This window comes from Neopsephotus bourkii, unplaced genomic scaffold, assembly GCF_033783945.1.
Source record: "Neopsephotus bourkii isolate Nb327-2 ecotype Australia unplaced genomic scaffold, CSIRO-AGI_Nbou_v1 NB_234, whole genome shotgun sequence".
In the NCBI taxonomy this organism is placed as follows: domain Eukaryota; kingdom Metazoa; phylum Chordata; class Aves; order Psittaciformes; family Psittacidae; genus Neopsephotus; species Neopsephotus bourkii.
This window is the reverse complement of record NW_026900744.1, coordinates 5924077-5947853: the sequence shown is the minus strand read 5'-3', so window position 1 is coordinate 5947853 and position 23777 is coordinate 5924077. Positions and strand designations below refer to the sequence as shown.

The following is a 23777-nucleotide window of genomic DNA, read 5'->3' as shown; positions in this document are numbered from 1 at the left end:
GCTAGGAAGACAGATAGCTGTTTGGAGGGAAACACAGCCAGTGACTGACAGAGACCAGATAAAGAAGAAGGTCCATCTCACGGCAGGGCCGGGCTTTTGAAGTTTCCATTGACAAAGAATCCCATTTGCCTTGAGCGAGGGGATTAAACTGGGACTGGAGCGTCGTTCTATGTAAAAGAGATCAATCGTCCCCTGTCACCACATGGATCTTTTTCCTTTGCCCGTCACGTCTGGGGCTAAGAACATTAACTTCAAGAAGCCAGGAGAGCAGGGAGGGAGAGGGTGAAATCAAGAAATCTTTCATTCCCTTCTCAGAGAGCTTGAAAGCCTCTCAGCCCAGGAGGATTCATTATTTCTAGGTGGCTTTTGCTGGGAGACAAGTCCTGTGTGGCAGGGGATGGCACAGCGCTGTCACCTTCACCTGAGCTTGGTATTAAAGACCCCTTTGTAACCAGGTGGGATTGAGGAGGAGGATGATGGGGAGATGAAGCTTCTTTCCCCTTCTGCCCACTGAGTGTTTGCAGCATGGGATGGGAATAGCCCATTGGGATGTGAAGTCCCTCTGAGAAAGTGCCCCTGGGGACAAAGCTGGGCCTCTGGGCCACCATTAAACAGGGGTCCCAGGCAGAGGGATGAGGGACAGATCCCAGGGTGGGCATCACTGGAAGTCTGTCAGGAACCACCTCGGAAGAGCTGGGACCTGTTCCATGTCCCACTTCCGACCCTGGGCACTGGTGGAAGGTGTTGCAAGGATCACAGGGACTGATGCAACATCTCCCGGCCAATCCTCTCCTGGTGCCAACAGAAGTGCCAGCACCTCCAGCAGCAGCGGGAGAAACAGGCTGCACCACCCCAATCCCCAAGAGCATTCCCTGGCAGCGCAGGCAGGCTGGTTCCACTCAGGGACATGGGAACTGCAGTGGGGTGCAGGCTGGCTGTGTTACTTTTGTGAGCACCAGTGGCTTTAAGGCCACATTAGAACCCATTTAAGTCCTCTGCATGTAGTATCACTACCATTGCTGCTTCTGTGCTGGCCTGAGGTTCTTCCCAGGCTGCATCTGGGAGCAGGGAATTTAACCCCCCATGCTCTGTCTCCTGGCTTTGCTGCTATCCCATTCCCATAGTTGGGAATGTCTCTCCTGGCAATAAAACCCCAGATGTAAACGCATGCTCCTTGCGTGCAGCTTTCCTGCCTCTGAAGAGCTGTCACTCACTGCACTGGGTCAATTTTCATGGCAATATGTCAAAGAAAATCCAATCACTCAACATGGGATGTGATGAATGCGGGATTATTGTATCAGGTTCTTCTATTATCAGAGCTGGTAAAGGCAGTGAAAGCCAAGCAAGGGCTGAGAGCTGGGGGGCTCCAGCCATCACATCTGCTTGGTGCCTGGGCTCTCTCTCTGTGAAGGCAGCTTGGAGGGAACACTGAGCACCACATAGCTCTGCAGTGTTCTGGATCCTCATCTGCTTTCTGTTAGAGACCAAGTCCAATTGATGGTGATATGCCAGGGTGGACAAGCCACTTGGACAAGCAGATGACAAACCTGCACAGTGAGTCTCAGGATGAGATTCCTATCTAACCCTGACTGCCACTTAGGAAAGCTGGGCTTTGGTGGGAGAAAAAGGCCTGAGATAGCTGCAAGGTGTCTGCAAGAAGTCCCATAGCCTGAAGATAGCAAGGGGAACACCACCGTCTCCTCCCAACAGCAGTTTCTGTCCCTGTTTGCATGCTTGGATGCTCCCCCCATGGCTTGTGATGCTGGATCTTCTTATTGCTGAGTCCCCACACGTCAAGGTGACACCTTCCCTGCAGCACGGCCCAGCATGGCCAGAGGCTGTGTCTCAGGCAGACCAGGCAACAGGGATGACTTTCATTTCAGGCTCATGGCTGTCCAGGGGTCTGAACATAGCTGTCAGCAGTGTGCAGTACCCTGGGCATTGTTCCTGGGCTTCATGCTCTCTCTCTGCCTTTCCCCTCTTGCCTTGGCTGCCTCTTGCAAGGGGTGATGCAGGAAACGAGCACATGTTGAGTTAAACCCATGTTGGTGAGATGTATGAGCAGCATTTAGTCCAAGTGTTACTGTTCTTCATTGAGCAGCCAGCAGTAACTTGGAGAGTCAGCATCCTCAGGTCCTCCTAAGGGCACTTCTTTGCCACTCTCTGTCTCATGGCTCTCCCTCCATGGGCTATCATCTGCACAGAGAGGTCTTAACCCCTAAATCTCGGGGTATTCGCTGCAGCCTATTACCCATCATCTAACAGGAGAACTTACATCCCCTGTGAAAGTGCTGGTACTGACCACAGAAGAGGAAGAGGCTGGGTTCCATAACACATCCCAGCAATCCCGGTGGGGTCAGCATTGGTTTTCCACTGCTGCTCCCTAATACGTGACTGCAAATTCACTTTCCCACTAACAGTCCAGTCTGTGCGCTGGCTCTTGCTGCAAACCAACACTGGTGTGAGCAGCCAGCAACAAAATCCAGCTTATGCACCTAGCAGATACTTGTGGACAGTTTGTTTAGGGGCCTGCAGGAAGGCAGTCAGCACGCTGCTCCGAGACCTCCGGCATTGCTGGGAACCAAGCCACAGTGCTAGAAGCCCTTTGATTCCCCCACCCACCCCTGTGATTTTACAGCTTCACTGGGCAGTTTGGGAGAGAATTACAGCATCTAGAGAGAAATTTGACCACTAAAGCCCTCCAAGGAAAAAGAGCTTTGAAGCAAGCAAGATTTGGAGCCTTAAACCTTGACAGAATGTCTGTATTAAGCCCTTCCCAGGTGCCTTGCTGGAGATGGAATTTCTAGCACAATCATTTAACTTCTCCGTATCACATCTGGTGGTAGGAACAGGGGACGGGTGCCAGGGCCCTGGGGTTTTAACTCCTTCTCTTGTGTCATTGGCTCACTGGGAGGGGGTTGCAGAAGTCACTCACCGTATCTGTGCCCCCTCCCTCTGTAACTGTGATTTACGAGGAAAGATTAAAGAGCTATATCTGACACCGCTTTGTGGCAAAGCTATGGCCAAGCTGGGGACACAAGAACAGCCCAGAGATATGCGAAAGAGGTGAAATTACATAGGATGAGTGTTGGCTGGTCACAGTCCCTGCCAATATGGGGTGATGAATACCGGAGCCACTCCAAAAAACACTCTCTGCCAGGTTTTATTCCATAAAACAAATTACCCCATGAACAAACAAAAGCCCCTTGCTCCCCTTGGGCCAAACAGCTGTGCCCTCCCATCGGGCTGTGTTTGGCATCAGGAGCAGAGAGGGATGTGGTGATGGAGGAGAGCTGCACAGGCTGGCTCCCTGCAGACCTCTTTCCCCTCCATCCCTGGTGTGCCAATAGGCGCTCCTGCTGGAAGGGGCCCTTTTCCATACTGTGTAGCTGGTGTCTTGACCAAGAGGACCCAGCGCTCAATTACAATCCCAGGTGTAACTGTAACATGCACAGAAATAAATCAGTAGCTCACATTTCTGTAAGCTTATTCTGCTTGCAGACCACTGGAATCTTTTAGCCATGGCCAGAAGCTGCTGTTACCATTATTTCAGTTCACTACTCACACCCTTCTCACATTTAAGCCTTTCAGCCTCAGTTCCATCCCACCTTTACCTCTGCCAGCTAAAAGCCACTAGATAATTTTACCTCTAACTTTACCAGGAGCAAATGTGGACCCTCCGAAAGCTCCTAGGAAACTCAGCTCTAATAGTGGCATCTTTGTGTCACGGATCCTCCAGGAATAACACAAAAACCAGCTAGCAGAGTTAAGAGGGAAAATCACAGCAAGGCCTGGTATCGCTCATTGCTTTCGGGTTACAGTTCCCAAGTGATAACAGCTATTAGCAACACTTTGATGGCTTCCCTACCGTGGAGGGGAGGGCAGGAGACAGAAAACATGTCAAGCCATCACCTCCATGTTAAGTGATAAGTACCTATTTAGACAGCAGAGTTAAAGCTGAATGCATCAAGCAGGGAACACTTTGTGCCAAAATAGAAAAAAATAATAATAAAAAAGCCTATATAGATACATAAAAAGCAGGGTTAGGGTATTTGTTCTGCTGACAGCAGCTGTGATGGATTGTTTAAGAAAAATGGACTCCCTGTGTTTTTCCAGGGCTATCAGAAAGCAGGAGTCCAGCACTTTAATACTCTCAGATGGCTGGCCTTGAGAGGCAGCAGAATGTCAGAGGCACGGGCTGGGCTCTCCCAGCACTGACACCTCACCCGGCTGCCGGCAAGAGGCAGTGCTTGGCGCTGGGGTCAACGAGTGCCAGCAATTTCCATCCATTTCTTTTGATGCACCCTGACGCCCGCACCCTCCCCTTGTGCTGCCACAGACACATGTCTTGAGTGCCTATAGTCTGGGCTCTGGTGGCACGCTGGCACCCATGCCCTTGCCAGCATCACCTTGGAGCTGCCCACGGCTCCTCCGCCCGAGCAAGAAGGAGCGGGTCTAAAGAGCGATGGACCGGGATCAGAGCAGCACATTTGGTTCATGGCAAACCTGCCCGTGTATTGATATATGTCAACTTTATGTCGTTCCTTATTTGAATGAGACTGCTGAAACATTTGCAGATGCTGTGCAGAGCTGCATTGTCCACGGAGGGTGTTGGGAGCTACCAAGGTGTGAACCTTGCAGCATGAGCAAGGCTTACATGGCCTCTGCTTCTTGCTGGAATGCATAGATACAAGTGGGTAAAGCCACACATCCGGACGTGCCTCTTCTCCTTGGCACAGCATAGCTGGGCTCCAAGGGGTAGGAAGGAACAGTGAGCAGGGCCATGGCTGCCTGGCATGGCAGGAGGGGCAGGAGGAAGGAGGGAGTGCAGGGCTTGGACAAGATTGATAGTCTCGTTGCCATTAAGAAAAAAATTAGCCGGTGGCGGCTATCATATTAAAGGGTGAAGAAGCCGTGAATTATTTTCTTAAAGATCTTATCACTTACAATGATAATTTTACCTTCCAAAAGGCCACTTTTAATGAGGCAAGCCAGGCAAAAAGTCATGATTTAATGCCAGATTTTTTTTTCCAAACACATTTTACTGCTTTTTTGTCCATGTTTAAAAAGCGCCGGTGACCTTTTTTTATTTAGCTTGCCCCAGGTGTAATGCTCAGGCTGATCCTCTCAGGGTTTATAACCTCCGCAGAGAGTGCCTTTACCCAGTGGAGAGATGATTTAAAGGGGAGGGAGAAATATGGGGTTGCATGGCCGCTCGCACAAGGCCCTTGCTCTGTCTTTGATGCTGGGAGCTGTGGTATACCAGGGTAAGGGGGACCAGAATGGGCTCTCACCCATTTCACATGCACCCTGAAAGGGAGCTGGGCTGAACTGGCAACCAGTTAGAGATGAGCTGACCGGTGGTCTTTCCACAGGGGGAAAAGGGAATTCTCAGTGTCAAGGCTTGTTCCCACCATGCCAAAGGGAGCATCTCTGCACAGCCATATGGCACGCTTGTCTGTATGCGGAGCACCGGCGCTGTGTTTCTGGGATGGGATGCCAGAATTTGGGTTTGCCCTTCAGTGTGAGCATGTAAAGCTGCCTTTTCCTTCCATAGCTATCTTCCCAGATGCCGCTTGAGATAGGAAGGGGGACTATATCTCTGCCCCTTCCCCGCTTGCCAGGACCTGAATGAGTTTGAGCAGTGTAGGTCCATGAGACAGCAAATCCTTGGTCTGACGTGCTGTGGCCAAGCATCCTTGCCATTTAGCCACTGGAAAACAGCCCCAACATGACAATCTGAGATAAAAAGAGGCCAAAACTCAGATGGCCTCTTTTAGAGAGTATGACCTACTGCAGAAATGGAAGTCATCCTAATGGCGAGTGCCTTTCCTAATCCCTTAGCTCCAGAGCCTGCATCCCTGCCTGCTCCCACAGCTGCCTGAACACCAAAGCGTGGCACAGCGCACGGAAATGAGAGAAACAAATGAAGTCAAGTTTCCTAAGAGTGAAGGGGAAGTGTGACTTGGCATCTCTAACGCTGTGTTTAACATGCCGGCGAGGTATTTAGAATTGAAGTGCTTGCACACAATTTAGAAATAGACAGTTTATTAATCTCAACTGCAAGTGTATGTAGAAGAGGCCTCGAGATTGACATCTTTGGGATTAGTTTAGCCCTGCGTTTTTCCAGAGGTCATCGCCATGGTGCTCAGGAGGTTTGTGGAATAAATGGGGCCGGCGTTCTTCCCGGGACCACATGCTAAAAACTAATACATAACGTTTAATTTACTGTCTCCATAGCTAGCCCCACCATTTTTCACATAATAATATTGGATTAGAGCTACCAGAAGCTGAGGGGGGAGGGTTTGTCTGTCTGTCACCAAGGAATGGGGAGATGGGTATTTTTTCCCCTTCTCTAGAATACGCTGCAAGACAAGACAGATTTAACCCTCCCAGCTCCATTGGCTTATTAGAGGAGAAGGGCATTAATACTGCTGTAATCTGGGCTGTTGTTTTGAGTCACAACCGAAGGCTTTGAGCTCCCATCTCTCCATTTTATAGGACATGTGCAACCCTGCTTCTTCAAAAATGGTCCTCGTTCTCTGCTTAGAGAATAAAGAAACTAAGCAATGTCAGGATCTTGGGGTTTACACTCTGGAGAAATTCTCCTGGTGGCTTCACATGGTTATCAGAGTGCTTTTCCATGAATAAATGAGCCACTCGCCAAAACCCATCACTATTTGGGTTCAGCCAACACATGAGGCTGGAGAGCCCCCTGTTCTGCCTGTGTATCCCCTGGGAAGTGGAGGCTGATCTTTTCTGGGTGCCCACAGGCTCCCACTGACAATTCCCCTATCCTCTCAGGATATCACATCTCTGTTCCACCATAGAATCACAGAACTGAATCACAGAATGGTTAGGGTTGGAAAGGACCTTAAGATCATCTAGTTCCAACCCCCCTGCCATGGGCAGGGACACCTCGCTCTAAACCATATTACCCAAGGCCTCGTCCAACCTGGTCTTGAACACCGCCAGGGATGGAGCATTCACAGCTTCCCATGGAACCAGCCATGGAGCCATGCATTATGGCAGAGACTCACCGGGATGTGGGTCTTGCCCTAGTGACAAGACTAGAAGCTCAGGCCCATGGGGTTGAACCCAGCATCACAAATCTTCTTTCCCTGCCTTCATTCCGAGCCTGCCCTCCCTCTGTGCTTGCACTGACTGAGCTTTTCTCACTGGGAGAGCTGTCCAAGCCCAGGGGATGGCATCCTGCTGACTGAATGGATTTGTACGCTGAGTCATGTTCCCACTTGCTCATATCTTTCCAAAAAATGCACATTTTTTCACGTTTCATTTCAGCCCAGAGGCAAATGTTTCTGGAATGCTTCCCTTTCTCCAAGGTATTATGCTTTTTAATAATGTTGTCACCACACTTGACCTGTCCAATTCAGATGATATCTACACTTCCTTTTGCAAACATACACATCTCCGAGCAGTCATTTATTGTCATATCTTGCCAGCTGATTCTCAGAAACAAACATCTGCAGAGCAGCGTTTCCAGTGCGCATTTTGTTTTACAATGTATTGGACTATATTTAGCCCAGTTTAGCCACTTTATATTTTAAATTAGAATTTTGGATTGCATTTTGCCCTCAAACTCTCCTAATAATAAAGTTCACTTGCAACTCAGGGTATGGCTTTTTAGATACTGTCAAACTCCTGCAGTAATTTTCCCACTAGAGTTCACTCTGTGGAATTTAGACTTACCTACTATTGACTTGAAGTTTATCAGTGATTTCTTAGGTCTCAGATATCACTGATCTTTTTAACCTTCTAAAAGGCCCTTTTTTTCTCTGCTACTTATTAAAATAAATAGCATCATTACAGAAGGAAGAGGTAGTTGTGCTGAAAAGGTGCTGAGAGCTTTAGTGCAGTTTACAAAGCTACTGAGAGATTTAGTGGCACTTAGAGGGGTGGATGACAGCCCATAAGCCCTGCTCCGTATCAGCATGTCTTCACCTTTACCTTGTGGATTTCTGGTGTGGTCCTCACACAGCGTTTCCAGCAGAGACTGATTCTACTGCCCCCAGTCACCAGACCTGAGGACAGAATGACCACCCCTTTGTTGCCTGATGCATCTGCACTTTGCTAGACCCTGCATCCCAGTCCCTCGTGGGGCAGGGTCCCTTGGGAAGAGCAGACTCAGCCCATTAGTCCATCCCAGCACAGCCACACGGCCCAGCAGATGCTCTCCATGGCTTTGAGAACAGCTTAGCAATGGGCAGAGAGCTCGACAACACTCACAGCATAAATTTCTCCTTTCTCTTGCAGTCAATTTTGTTGTCGGCTTCAATCAAGCGAGAAGGAGATTCTCCGACAGCATCACCCCACTCCTCAGATGACATCCATCACTCCGACAGATACCAGGTAAGCAGGCGGATGCTGTCACTGGTCTCAGTCTCAGGCAGGGAGCCAGCTCGCCCCAATGCTCACAGCTCTCTGTGTGTGAGAGCCTGCCTCATGGATGTGCACCACTGCCCCAGCTCCACTGCCCCAGCTCACATGGGGATGTGAGCACTTGGTCCCTCACACAGCTACAAAAGTGTGCTTTTGTCTGCAGAGCGCCCCCAGTTCTGACTTCAAACTACAGCCATGCAATACTGCTCTAAATCCTGTCAGAGGTTTCTGTTGCAGTATATTCATTAGTTCAGTTGTTGCCATAGCATGTTTGTCAATACTTACCCCCTGCCACCAGGAAAAGTCCAAAGAAGGGATTTTTTTGTAAAAGAGAAAATTATGTCCGCCTGCAGCAGGCCAAACTTCTCCATTTCACTGGTGTGCTGCTGCCCAGCACACTGATTCGTGACTCCTGCCCAAAGCAAAAATGGTTTCGGACCGACCATAGCCATGCCAGCATGCTTCAGAAAACACTGTCTGCCCAGAGGAGCAGCAGGTCTTGACTTGTGCTGCAGTGAGGGAGATGGAGCAACAAAAGAGAAAGGCAGCAGCACCAGTACAGCTTGTCTTGCTGTGTCTGTGTCTTGGGGGAGGCTGGCACACTTGACTCCAACTCAACACACATCCAAACCATTTGGCTGCAAGCCTGTGCTCGGCCGCTGACTTCAAGTAAGTTCTGAAAGGCAGCAGATAGATTAATGGTGGTCTTCAGCACAGACCCAAGCGTGCTTCTACCTGCCACAAGGTCAGGATGGGTGTGCTGCGGCTGTACCAGCACGGCATACACCCATCACCCTGCATCCTACCCTGCTCTGCAGAGAGACCCTGTGCCCAGGGTCAGGCAAATGGTCACGTCTTCCTGTATCAGCCACATTGCATGTGCCAGGTCTGTTTAGATCTGAAGAGGGAGAAGTTGATGAGCAGTGTTGCTACCTTCAGGAAGACATGCTTCAACTGGGGCTGCTCAGTTAACACCCCCAGTATACAACCAAGATATAACCAATATAAAGAGCATAGCAAATTTTACATTTGTCACCCATTATTCTCTATATTGGTTATATTATCAAATACACACCAGAACCTCCAGTGTTTGCTACATATTCCCACGCAGCCTTCAGTTATAACTTGGTGTCACATCACAGTCACTTTCCCCTCCTATGAAAGATGAGACTTGGTACAGAGTAAGAGAAGCAAAACCCTGCAGAAGATAGAGAAATGCATGATTCAGGTAATCTTGTTGTTTATTAAGGATAATAAATAAACCATGTTCTTTCTGAAAGGACGTGGAAGAGATTTTTGCCATGACCCCTTTGTTGAACACTCCTCCCTTCCACCAGTCCTTGCAGTCCTCTGTTCCTATATGTTTTTATTGCACCATACATGAGGACAACTCTTCTTGGCAGAAGCCCTCTCTGTGTGCTGAGTCTAGCTGGTCTGTAATGTGTTTTAAGTTGGTGAGTGTATTTTATGGAGGGTTGCAGCCCTTAATGCAAATGTGTAATGGGAGCTGTAAGTCTGCACTGCAGGGAGGAAAAACCTCTGGGGCCTGATTTTCATTTACGCTTGTGCTGGCTGCGTTATGCTGCTCTGGCAGCGTAAAGGGACCTCCGAGTGGGTGTCAGGCTGGTGTAAAGCCTCAGTGTATCCTTAATAGAGCCACAATATGAATGAGATTTCAGTCTTCCTGGCTTACCAAGGGGAATGCTCAGGAAGCAGAGCAGAAGACTCGCACGGTGGTGACTTTAAGGGCTGCAAAATTCAGCTTTCCATGTGCAGAGGTGTGCTGGAATTATGAATGTCCCCTGTGTTATCTGTGATCTAATTGCAAATATACAGTGTATTAGTAACATGCTAGAACGCCAGTTATTGGTGTATAGGTTTTCAGAATTCCTGTGGCTCGGTTTTCTTCGTCATCGTGTTTATTTTCCATGGGGATATTTAGGGAAGAAAGAGATTTATGAACAGGAGTGCTATAGGAACACGGCCTTGCACAGCACTCGGGCTCCTTGCACTGGTCCCCATGCTGAGACGGAGCTGCAGAGGAGGCGGCAGCATGGCTCCGGGACGTGGGGCAGGGGGATCCTCTTGGCTCCCTGTGCCAAGCCTGCCTGACGGGGCTCGGTATGGGCACACTGATCAGATCAAGGTGGTGGCAGCTGGTGTAGTGCAGGACCTTGCGATGTGGCCTGGGTGGGTGCTCCTCTTTGACACAGTATGTTCTGTTAGATGGGGCTTTTCCTGTGCTTCCAGTAAAAATAAAGCCATTTTAGTTAGATTTAGGAACAGCCCTGAATCCCCACTGGAAAAATAAACAGCGGTTTATAAGTCATTTATTGTACTGCAAAGATAACATTTCAGGCTTGGAAGGAGACCATCTCGCATTGGTCAGACGAGCCCACAGAGTGCTTGTGCCTGGATAATGTGGGGAGTAAGTGTAACAGAGAGCCTAAAATCCTTGCCCAGGGAAGGCTCACCTTCCTCCCCCTGTGCCCAGCAGTAAGCATGCCTCCTTAAAGGCAGCTTTATTAATTAACAGGGTAAAACCGACAACCATCAGCTTTGATTTTGTAAGTACGCACATGTATGTAAATACAGCGGCATTTCAGCTTGCAGACCCAGTTGGGGTGTACGATGCAGGTCAGCACTGTGCAAAGCTTACCTGCCAGCACCTTAACTTGCTCACTGACCATCATCTTAGAGACACGGAATGGTTTGGGTTGGAAAGGACCTGAATGTGATAAACGCATTAAGAACATCCAGTTCCAACCCCCTGCCACAGACAGGGACACCTTCAACAAGATCACATGCCGCCCAGTTTGTATCCCCTGGCTTGCCCCACCACAGACATGGGCAAGAACCCCAGCAGCAGCCACTGCTGGTGCTGGTGCTCAGGGACAGGCGTGATGGCCGGGCACTGGAAACAGCCCTCAGGGCTCCATGGTGGGGCAGGGACCATGGAGGGAGCTCTGCACCCTCACTGGCCACCCGCCTTCAGGTCTAGGTATGCCTTGGGCACAGATTGGCCAGGTGCCTTGGGCCCCCAATCTCTGATTGGGCAAGGAAACTTGGGGAGAGGTTGGTCCTGGTGGCTGATTGGCCAGCACCTTTGGGTTACATTCAGGCCCAAGGCCCTGATTTGCCAGTGCGGTTGGGCCTAAAGGGTGCTCAATCCCTACTGAAATAGACAACTTCCAGTTTGCTCCCTGCTTCCAGTTGCTCCTGGGCTCTAATCAGCAATCTGCCCCAGTGTTCCAGTTGCCCCATTGTCCTGATTGGTCATGCCCTTGGGTTCCAGTGGTTCCTGATTCTGATTGGCCTAGTACTCTTGGGTCCCAGTTATTCCTGATCTCTGATTGGCCAGGCGCTCCTGCGTTCCAGCAGCCCCGGCTCTCTGATTGGCTGGGGCTCGCTGGGCCCTGCTGCCGCCTGTCGGTTGCCATGGGAACTCCCTCCTTTCGCGCTTCTCCCCCGCCGGTTTCCTGATGAACTTTCACCCGCTCGGCGGTGGGTCACATGACCGGGGCTAACATGGCGGCGGCCGCTGGGGGCTGATCGGCGGCGCCTGTCGGGCCGCGCCGTATCCGCCCGCATCCCGGTCTGTGCGGGGGGCTCCGCCCCGGGGCCCCTGCCCGCCGCCCGCCCGCGGCTATGCAGAGCGGCAGGAGGGGGCCCGGCGGCGGGGGCCGGGAAGAGGTGCGTGCTGGGGGACCAAGGAGGGGGGGAGTGCAGGCCCGGGGCTGTTGCGTTGTCCCGGTGATGCGCGGGGCGGGGGGGGGGCGCCTGGTCGGCGTTGTTTACCGGCGGGGGGTGCGAGTTGTTTACGTTGGGCGCCCGCGGGCCCTGACACTTTTCCGCTCTTGTGTCCCCTCTGCAGACCTTCCTGCGGGTGCGAGCGAACCGGCAGACCCGGCTGAACGGTGAGTGCGGCCCCGCGTTCCCCCCGCCCCGCTGGGCGGCCCCTGCCTGGAGAACTTCACAGAGCTGGGCCGAGTGGTGTGAACCAGCCCCTCCGGAGGCCGGGAGCTGCGGCCTGCCCCGCCGAGGTCTCGCCGTGCTGCCGGTGGGGTGCACAGGATGGGTTGGGGGGAAACCCTCCATGTTCATCCTGGCTTCCCGGGGGGCAGCCCCCGGGATCCCACCGGTGGGGCTATAAAGTGGGCCTGGCATCCCGTCTTTTCCAGGCCAGCTTTCCATGTTTTCATAGCTCATATGGCAGAATCTTGCAGTAAACTTTTAAACCAGCAGTCTGAGCGTCCGTGCATCTGACGTCATGTTTTGGTTGTGGCTTTTTTTTTTCCCTCTCAAACCCACTGATGCTTGTGCGTTACTTTTGCTCTTGTATTTCGGGGTGTTCCTGGCAACAAGTTACAAAGTGTTCCTAGCAGAAAGTGTCTTTGTATTTGAAGAACAAATCAGAGCTCAATTTATTTCAGAAAAAGTCCCATCTTTGTGCTCATAAATCAGAAAACAAAATTGGAAAGTGTACTGTTCTGTTGTTGTTTGAGCTGAAGAAGTTGAAACTCTTTTCCCAAAGTTCAGAGAACTTAGAAATTACACTTTAAATGGTAACAGTACTCTGGCATCTGATTTTGAGTTGCTTGGAGCTGGTCTGATAAGTAGCATTTAGTCAAAATGTGGTTATTCAGGCTAATAGGAGGTTTATTAATTGTTATCACAGCTTCCTGCTGTCCTGGTTTAAGCTAACACTGGTGACATTGTGCTGCTGCGGTTTGCTCAGAAGAAGATAGAGATACTTTAAAAAAATAGCAGAAGGCTTTAGAGTGTGCTGATAGCACAATAGTGTGCTTGAATTTAATGTACTACGTGTTTAGCGTAGCCTGAAGCAAATAGGAGTGTTATTATGACCCAGGATCTTTGATAAATTATACATAACTGAGGTCAGATTCTTAAATATAAGCCCAGAAGGCCAGAAACCTGTGAGCTCTTGGAAGCCTGTTCAGTCGTACAACAAAGAGGTGAGTTGCTTTACCTCAGTTACAGGTAACTGCTGGTAGGTGTGCTCACATTTGTGCTCCCAGATGAGTGCAGTGAGCTGCCAGCATTGGGAGGTCCTGTTCTGGACACAGAGACTTCAGATGGCTGCAGTATGCTGAGGTATTACTCTGCAGTGACTTGTTTTGTGTGACAGAGGTCTCTGGAGTCAGTCATGTCAAACTGTTTCTTTATCATTTTTTGATAGATGGGGTTAACTCCCACCTTCCACCTTTTTTTCAAGCCAACAATGTGAAGTTACCTTAAATTAAAGAAATACCCCCCAAAAAAACCCAAAACCAAAAGAAACCCACATCTGAGCCAGGCTTGTGAGGTTCTTGGTGTTGTGCAGTCCTTCAGAATGAATGAAAGCTCTTGCTAACAGCATGCTCTGCTGAACTGGCTCAGTAGTACTTTATGCTTTCCACTATAGCCCAAAATAGGGCTTCAGCACAGTCACTCCTCTTGGACCCTGTTCTTGGATGTTTTTGTGAATCTGAGCTCATCATCTAAAGGGATGCTGGTTTTGAACAGAGTTTGCATTGCTTTTGCTGAACCTTTTACTCCTTTTTTATATACCTTTTGGGGTACAGTGAGCACAACTAATGAGGGCATTTGTTTGATATATATAATGCCTTTATAATGCTGGTATTCCTGTCCTTTCTGTTGTACACCCTGACAGTACTAGGCTCAGACGTTATGGAGCTAGATGCAGGGATGCCAGCTGAAGTGCTTGGCTTTGGGTCACAAAGAAGGTCAAACTAGAACAGAACTAGTTCCTCCTGACTTTAGCTTTTTATGATTCTGTTACTGCTGTCCTCAAAACATACCTGTAATGATATCCTATGCCCTTAGACTAATATGCAGCTGGATGGTTATACTGCTCCTTTCTATGCCTGTGACTTTCTATTTGTGACTACTGAACTCGGCCTGTTTTCTTGTTTTCTCCTCCATGTTTGGTTGGGTTTTTTTTGCACTAAAATAACTTTGTGGTACTCATAAGCTTTGCCACATGATTGTTAAACAGTTCTTTAAGCAGTGTTGCTCCAGATGGAGAACACTTGAATGCTCTGGGAAAAGAAAAAATGCTTATTTGATGCTGTCTTGTGGTTTAATGAGCTGCTGATCAATCATGCAGCCTTGTAGCTTGCTTTGTGAGAATGGTTTCCTTATCCATGTTAGTTTGCATTGACACAAGGACTTGGCAAAGATACCTGGCTTTTTGTTTCATATTCTTATTGATTCACTGAAGAAATTTAGGATATGGAAAATACAGCCTTATCTGTCAAAGAAAAATCCACTTCATTTGGGTTTATTAAGTTTTAAGTGTGCTTTTGAATGTTGTTGTAACGTGTTTATCTTGGTATCTCTGTCAAGCTTCTTCCCACCTGAGTTCCAGAACCACTTCTGGATAAAAACCCCGCTAAAAAAGGGCATATTTGCTCTTCTCACACATCATCCTTGACTCAAATCTCAGCTGCCCACAGCTTTTGCTTGAGCCCTGTCAGATCTCCTTGATGTCTTCTGTCCTGTTGTAATCACTTGGGAAAGTGCAACAAAAGCTAAAGAAAGAGAAGGTAGAAAAGGAGATGCCTTCTGTGGGTTGCTGTTGGCCTGGCTGTGACATGATTAGGTCCTGATGGTTACATGGTTCACAGGTACCTGACAGTCCAGAATTTTAATTCTGTAAGTCAAACCTTTGACTTAAATTGAACTGTAAGTAAGGTGAATGCATTTGCAAGCCCTGGAGGAAGAGATTAATGTTCTGTCTGTCAGACTCTAGGTTGAGTGTTTGTATCTGAACTTCCCTGTCAGCCTCAGTGAGTTAAACCCACACCTCTCACCTGTGCTGAACTCACTCTGCAGAGGTTGAGTCCTTGTGAACCCCGGAGTATGAGGTGTTGATTCCTTATGAACCCATGTGAGAAAGAAGGCATTTCTTTCACTTGCCTTATTTCCAGTGTTGCCAAACTGGAAACTTTAAGCCACCCTGTAAATTGATGCTTATGGAGTTCAGCAGTGCAGAGCAGGTTGGGTAGTCATTCCAAATTAGAGTCACAATGTTACGGGTTAGTGTTTCAGAACATGGATTCAGCAGGTTAAATATGTGCCAGCCTTGGAGAAGAGTGTCAGAAGGTTGCTGAAAATCATCTCTGTGGATGTTTGGCCATGTAAATGTGAAAGTCCCAGTGAGACCCTTCTGTGAATTTGGCCCTTAACATTCTCTCTTGGGTAGATGAGCAGCAAATTGTACGTGAGGTCTGAAACGCATTCATTCTTGGCCATCTGGTTTTTTTGCTTTAGCTTGTTCTTAAGATTTTTTGTGCTCTGCCATTGCTGCCTTTGTTCCCTTTGGAACTCTTGGAGAAGTTGGTCATCCACACAAGTTTTTTGTGATAGGCCTAACAAAAATAGGTATAACCACTCCTCATGACTCCTCTAGTAGATTTGTAGAGAGCAGGGGCTAGCTCTTGTGCTTGAATACCTTTAGTGCAAATTTAGGGGTATTTGCAAAGTTGGCGTTTTCAGTGCAGTTGTAAAATAGGGCCTTACAAAGCTCCTTGTGCACCTGCCTGAGAAGCCGATTCCTGTTTTGGTGGTGACCATAAGCCTACCTTTGGGCAGACATCCATTGAGGTGGCCGCAGTGCACTTTGTTGTTGAACCACCACCAGCATTTCATGTGCTGTTGTAGCTCATGGGTGTGGGGTGGAAGAAAGCTAGATGGTTTTCACTGGAAAGGAGACAAAAAATGTTTCCACTTAATTTGATTGGCCTGCCATTGCAGGAGCTGCTAATGATGTCTGCATGGGACTCAGGGGACCACTCAAACTGGTGGAGGGAATCATAAGAGATGTTGCTAGTAACTTAATCATCTCCTTTGATGCTGTGGTAGAGGTTTGTATAGTGTCCACTGCTAGATGCTGTGTAAGAGCACTTCTGAGGTAATTAATGCCCTGTCCTGAAGGTGAATTTTTACGAGGAGAGGGGACTACTAGTGAGAGTTAACATCCATTAGCTTTTCTCTCGGGAAGTTTTGCCGGGCTAGAGAATAACATGATCTTTAGGTTTAGCCGTGATGTGGGGAGCCTGTTGTGACAAAAGATCCTTGGTCTCTTCCGCTCATAAGGTTGGCTCCTCTCTGCACCCATGGGAAGGCAGGGACCAGTGTGCCCTCAGCAGCAGAGGCTCTGTCAAGTGCAATTTGGCTCTTCCTCTTGTGTCAAAAGCAGCTTCTCAGCTTGTGCTGTCCCAAAAGACCCTATGTTAGGAAAGGGAAGAGCAGCTCCCTAAGCCAGCACAGGTCCTAAGTTAGGTCAGAGACTGCAGCTGAGGCCTCAGCCCCTGCAGAAGGTCCTAATTCTTGCTCACCTCCATGTGCTGCTTTCTCATTCATGTGTTGTAATGACTTAAACTCCCTGGGTGCCCGATGGTTTAGTGTAACCTGAGGGAGAACATGCAAGTGCAGCAGGAGCAGTGTGTAGGGTAATGTACGTCTGTTAAAAGTGAGGCCTCAGACGTGCTGGAAGCCCTCTGATGGCCTAATAATAATTATTAATGCTAATAAAAATGAGTGAACTCCTCACCTCCTGGCAGAAGGCTGGAATAATAACTATGGAGTCTTTGTTCTGTTCCAGATAAGAATGAGGGGCTGAGGGTCAGCCTTGTGCAAAGAAGACCTTCCCTGAGCTCCATCCTCTTCTTGCATCCAGTCCTCCACTGGCTGCATTATCATCCTGCATTACAAGAGGGAATGGCTCTTTTTTTTCCCCCTTCTCCCATGCTCCTGCGACAGGAGCGAGAGGGAGAGGGATTAGTGAGCTAATTAGAAATGATCGCATCTATCAACACTAATTAACAATCCTGTGGTCTCACTTGCGTGTTCTTTTGAGCTGCTCCCCTTCGGGACAGTACCACAATCACCCCCTGCCTTTGGGGCTGCTCTGTCCCTTCTGCACTGATTGGAAGTGATAGCCCGGTTGCATGTTGTGTCGGGCAGGGACAGCGCTGCTTCAGATGCGCTTTCCAGGCTGCAGCCTTCCCTCCTGGTTTCTGCTGTCACCTGGAGTACCCTGGGCCTCCATGGACACAACGCTGCTGATCACAGAATGAAAATGGCAGGGGATTTGTTTTCAACACCTCTTTCTTCCAGTGGCCTGTTTAACTTGTGGCACTAGAACTGAAAGGGCTGCTTCTTGGCAGAGCTAAATGAGCCAAGAATGGGGGCTGTCTGCTGGGTCTTGCATGGAGCTGGAGTGGAGTGAGGTTCTGTTCCCAGCTCTGCAATAACATTTTGACAGCAGATCAGGTGCTTGTTCTGGCAAAATGATCCCAAGAATTTATCGGTGCAAGACCTAAAATAAGTTGTCTTCTTTTTGTCAGTGTTAGAGCGCATGGGCTAGAGGATAGCAGTAAAAAAGTTAAAAATACTAATAAACTTGCCAGGCGGACTGACTGAGCTGAATTGATTGGCCATGAGGAGTCCTACCAGAATAATTAAACTGCTACCTCCCTACATTTCCCTGTTTAAAAACAAGACCAGGTAAGAGAAAGATGTAGCTGTGATCAGTATAGAGGAGGCTTTGCGCCTGTGTTTTTCTCTGGGCAGATAGATGTGTCCTGGAGAATACTCAAGTCATACCTGATTCCAGCCTTCTGTTTTGTGCTGGCTTTGTAGAGTTAGTGAGCCAAGGAAAGAGCATCTTAAACTTACACAGAAGAGCCGTACTGGAGGATACGGGTATTCACTAAACCAGAACTGGAGAGAAGCCTTCTGCACTGAAGTACAAACCAGAAAGAGCGTGGCTTAACTGACTACTTCTGAACAGGGCTAAACGATGTTGAAGGAGTGCAGGAAGGGGAGAAAAAAACACGCAAGAAATGTTGAGAAGTCATTGTTTAATTTAAAGCAGAACATAATTCATCTGGGCACAATGAAATTAGCAATAACACTTCACTATGTTGCTTCTGTGTTGACTGGAAGTCGCGTGGTTTACTTTCTGAAGGAGGAGCTGACAGTACAGATAACAGATTCAAGCAGAAAAATTAGAAGGGAAACTTAAAATACCCCAGTAGGAATGCTGAGGTACCTGATGTATGGGGAGAGGCAGGTGGGCTGTGGAGCTGGCAGTGTGGTGTACCCAATAAAAGGGAGGGCTGTGGAGCTTCAGCAAAGAAAATCTAGACAAGCAATGAAAGTGGTGTGCATTCACTTCGGAGTCTCTTGTTCAAAGTGCCAAGTATCAAAACCACTCTTGTTTTGATCTCGAGTTGCATTTCAGGAATGTCCCTTTTGCAGAACCCTTTTCGTGGTGCCAGGAGTGGAGTTTTATTTTTCAGGGAATTTTCTCACAAATCTGTCTTGTTCAGTGAAGGAAAGTAATGCCCAGGGAATAACTTGAAGCCTTCTTAATCCTGGAGCATCAGAGAATGTAGGGGATGATGAATACTCCTCATTCTGGATTGTGGGAAAGAATATCCTAACCCATAGAGTCCTGAGTCCAGAGAAAGCAAAAAGAAAGCCTTAAAAGAGGCTTTTCAGGTCTGTGTTAGTGTATTCAGCTGAAACTTTATCATTCACTTGGTGATGTGCATGCACTAAACTGAGGTACTTTAGAAAACAGTGACTGACAGAAACTTTCACGTACCCTGTTCCTTCCCTTCCTGGCATTCCAGCAGCTTTCTCTGACTTGTTGGCTGCAGGGAGCTGTTGATCCTACAGTATTCAGGCATGAAGGCTTTCAGAGCATGCTGCAGTGCTCACAATGTCAGTAACGATTTCTGGCTAACGCAGCTTTTTGGTGGTGTCATCTCTCATTATCACATGGGCTATCCTTGGGCTTTTCCTTGTCTCTCATTCAGAATTTTGACCTTCCTTATTAATTAAACAGCGACTTTCCTCCAGCCAGTGATTGAGTTATTCAGTAATACCTGCCTAAAGCCATCATAATAAAGGACAGAAGTTTTTTAATGCAAATGATTTGGTTCCAGATGTTTTGATCACATTAAACGATGGCTCAAATTAACCAGAGATTGGATTAAGCAACAGGCTACCTTGGCTGCTTTTTCTAATCACTGTGATTCCTGACATATTAGTTTCCCAGAGCGTGCCCTCAAGAAGGCAGTGTAGCCCCCAGTTTTCCTGTGTGTGAAAATAGTGAAATAATAGAGTGCCAGAAGCTATGGAGCATAGGTGTTGCATTTTGCACAGCAAAGATCTTTCCTCTCTGTAAATGTTACCTGCTGTTGAGACGCTGCTCTGACTTGTGATTGGGAAGAAATGTGTTCTGGGAATAAATTATTCAGGGTGTACAGGAGACTCGGTGGTCCTGGAAGTGACTGTTAAATACCTTCTCCGGGGCTTTTCAGGTGCTACATCATCCTTCTACAGTCTAAGCAAGTTCTTGTATAAGGAATAGATGTGTCAGTGGATGGGGCTCAGACTTAGAAGGCAAAATCCAGAACAGGACTCAGTGGCTTGGTCACTCAACTTTGAAGACAATTTCAGGCTTCCAAGAGAAAGAATTTAACCATTTGACTAACTTACCTGGGATGTGCAGCAAGTATTTCCTCTCCTAGTTATTAAATCATGAGTAGGTGCCTTTCTGAAATTGGGCTGTTCTCAGCCGTGGGTTACAGATTTAATCTGGAAAGTGCTAAGTAACACTGTACTGCTTACAGAGGTCAGAATAGGGGCTTTCTGGTGTGAAATCTTACCGTTTCTAAGGGTGTATTATTTGGAGCTGAGCAAATAGCAGAGTGGAACTACAAACTTGACATGTCTTCCTTTCCTGTTTTCTGTTTGTTTTCTTTTCCTGGTTTCTCCATGCAGCTCGGATTGGAAAAATGAAACGGAGGAAGCAAGACGAAGGGCAGGTATGTCCCCTCTGCAGCCGACCTCTGTCAGGATCCGAGGAGGAGATGAGTAGGCATGTGGAACAATGCCTTGCAAAGGTAGAGGCGCAGCAGGATCGCCAGCTGCCATTCCCTTCTCCCTACTCCCAGCTTTGTCTGCAGTTGACCTAACACAAGGCAAAAACTAACACTGCTGAGCTTGCAGGCGATGCTAACTGTCTCACTAAGACCTGTGTAGTCACTTCTCTTTGTCTTGGAAGATGGGTTTTTCTGGATTTTTCTCCTGTGTTGCATTAGTAACTTTCTTTCTTCATGCACCCTTTCGCTGTTACTGAAGTCTTGAGTTGTAGACTGTGAAGGTAGAGCTATTGAAGTTTATGAAGCCTTTTGTAGGACTTCATGCTTCCTGTGTAGCACAGCAGGAAGATTTCTTTCTGATCTCTGCCTTTAACAATATTAGAATTATTATTTTTTTTTGTTGGGTTCTTTTGTAACAGCCTGGCATTTGTAAATGTTGCATGACCACCTTAACTCCAGGAAGTGCATTTGAACAGAGCCATTCTCTTGCTGTTCATCCCAAAGATCGAAAGGAAAGAAGGAGCCCAAGGGGAGGGAGAGAGTTGTCATAGGGCTTTCTGTGCTTGTTTCTCAGGAAAAGCCCACATAAAAATATATTCATGCTTGTTGCCTCAAGAGGTGCATGGTGTAAAGAGAGGGGTCTTTTGATCAGTGTGCCCCAAAAATTACGCTATAGGAGAACATTCCTGCTGGGGATCAAAGGAATTTGTACTTTACATGGCAGGGTTGTTGTGCATGAAAGGCAGGGGAATGCATGTTGAAATGCACACCAGCATTGGTGTAGGAACCAGAGCTTAAACTTCCATGTGTAAATATCATGAACCTCTCAGCTTGTTTTAATCTTAAGGTTGTCAAGTTCTTCCAGCACCCTTTTACTTCTAGACTTAGATCATTGGGAATGGGAGTGGGAGTAGATGTTGCTGTCTGCTCTGTACTTGGGAACAGTCCAGCTTTTCTTCTCCATTCCACCATGAGTTGTTAACCCCAAAGAGCTATTTCCTGCCTCTCAACGATATGCCTCTGCTTTACCCTGTGCAGAGAGAAGGTTCATGCATGACTGAGGATGACTCTGTGGACATTGAGAACGAGAACGGCAACCGATTTGAAGAGTATGAATGGTGTGGGCAGAAGAGGATACGGGCTACTACTCTCCTGGAGGGAGGATTTCGAGGTGCGCTACTGTTTTGGGGGCCCTTGTAAATTATTCTGCTGTGGAAATTGATCATTGTCTGTCTTTAAAGGGAGGGAGCTGGAGATTTGCCTTTCGCAAAGGGTGGGACCTTCAGCCTTTGCCAGAATGTGAAGTGATTCCAGCTTTCTGCCTCTCTTGAATGATGGGAGTCAAAATTTGTGCAAATGTTGAACAAAAGCGTGGTGTTATTTCTTGCTTGAGAAATGTGTCTGAAGGAATGAGTAGGACTGGATAGAATGGGGAGATCATTTGGGGAAAATAGCTTCTTATATGTTACACATAGTAAGAAATAGGTGGAAATATATGAAGAGAGGGAAATAGAAATGAAATTGTAAAAATTCCCAGCCTGGAGTGACGAAAGCTGGTGTATCGGCCTCTGGTGATGTATTGAAGGTGACAGCTAAGTCGCTTTAGCACCTGCATAAAATATGAAAGGGCCAGTTGTGCATTTATCACTCCATCCCTTTTAAGGTTGATAAATGAGAATCCAGGAACCTGCTCTGCACCTGCAGCACTGCAAGCCCTTAGGGCTCCCAGACAAACACATTTTATTTTTCCTCCTTCTTTTGCTCCTTCCCCAGTGACGGGGAAATCAGTTACTGTGGAGAGAGTGAGTTATGGCAAAATTTGACCTCTCGTGAGCTTTATTGGTGAATGTAATTTTAGCTAGAAAGCTGGCCCCTTTCTTACACTCAGCCCTTTGGCCTCGAAGAGGAGGATTTACTAAACTGTTCATTGGCATGAACCTCTGGCACTAAGGAGAGTCTCTTGCAAGCAATCCACGTAGTGCATGCTTAATGAGAGGAGGAACGCTGGCTCCCTCGGTTCAATAAAGAGGATGGGATGTGATCTCTTCTTATATCAGCTTGGATTTTAATTTAAAATATCTCAAGGGGAAAGGCTACTACATAAGGAGTTGGACTTAAAAGCCAGCTGTGTGCTCAGTGACGGCCTGGCACTCCTGATCTGCTCTTACCTTCCTCTGAAATTAAATTGTAGCTGGGTTGTAGCAGAGCAGATGATCAGGAGCACAGAGATGCAGGACCAGCTTCTTTGGGTTTTAAAGGCTTCCCAGTGAAGCTCACGCTGTCACTTGCTGTGTCTGTAGCCGTACCTACCTTAACTGTTTTTTGTACCCACGTGGAAAGTTGCATCTGTACATGACCTGATGAGACTATGCAAGGTCTTAGACTATGTTTAGGTAGTAGAGTCACTACAATCCATAGTGAAGCATGGGATGTCTGCATGCTCCTATTGTTGTCACTGCTAGTCCTGATTAGATAAAGCTACTCAGTTAATTTCTGCCCCTTTTTGCTCATTCATGGTTTCTTCCTTCACCCCCAATAAACATCTGAGTTTGAAAGCACAATATTCCACCTCCTTTGGTGTGGATATTGTGCTGCCTTCACCTAGTTAATGTTCCCAGATGGTCTTGAGTTAACTCAAAAGTGTGATCTGAAGCTTTCATATTGCTTCTGCTATATGGAGATGCTCTTTCAGATGAATCTTCAGGTGGTTAAAATGTCTAATTGATGTGATTAGGCTGTGTAAATGCAAAGTACTTGCTCTTTTTTGCATTTTCTTCCTTATTTTAAGGAATTCTCAAAAGGGTTAGTTTGTGTTGTATAGATCAGCTGCTTTCCTCCACCAGAAGTTAGACAGGTTCTAGCATCAGTCAGGGCTGTTACCTAAGCTAGATGGCTGCACATGCACGGACAGGTATTTCTGTATTTCATAGTTAGAAATAGCCCTGCTTCCATCAGAAACTGTGGGATATCAGAAGACTAGCAGAAGAGTAGAGCACAACTAGACGTGGTTCTAAAACCCTCTGTAATTACCCTGATGAGAAGGCTTTTGAATTAGACACTTTCCCTTTGTGGTGCTGGATGAAAAGATGTCTGTAGATCAGCTTGCAAGCACAGGAACCTCCTGGTAGCATTTGTTGTGAAGAACACCCTCCTTGTGCGGGTTTTGGTAGCAGAGCCACTGCTGAAGAGGTGACTCCACCTGAGGGGCTGGCAGGTCCCTAGTGCATATGGTTCTCCCTGCCTTTCCTCCTCTGGAGCACAACTCTTCTGGCAGCTGGATTCAACAGCTAGGGCAGATTCAACAGCAGAGGACCTCTAGAGAGGTGTCCTCTTCCCTAAGCAGGGGAGCTTTGTGCCACCAACTTTCTACCTAGTATTTTGGGATGACCAGTTAATATCTGCAAGGTACCTACTTACTCTGCTAGAAGTTTCTGTAATATTTGCCAAAGCAAA

The 23777-nt window shown here is 47.7% G+C and overlaps 1 protein-coding gene across 8 annotated transcripts in view; it reads left to right on the top strand.

Annotated features, from left to right (window-relative positions):
* Positions 1-23777, top strand: part of RNF220 (ring finger protein 220) — a 225369-nt gene that overhangs the window by 156537 nt on the left and 45055 nt on the right. For 5 of the 8 annotated variants that reach the window (XM_061344998.1, XM_061345002.1, XM_061345000.1 and 2 more), the window contains 4 exons: positions 8275-8370; positions 12275-12317; positions 20224-20345; positions 21363-21495. In XM_061344998.1, the coding sequence (XP_061200982.1) occupies positions 8275-8370; positions 12275-12317; positions 20224-20345; positions 21363-21495 (394 nt within the window). Of the gene's footprint in view, positions 1-8274; positions 8371-11916; positions 12094-12274; positions 12318-20223; positions 20346-21362; positions 21496-23777 lie in introns of those variants that run through there. The other 3 variants (XM_061345004.1, XM_061345005.1, XM_061345006.1) reach the window with 2 other exon arrangements.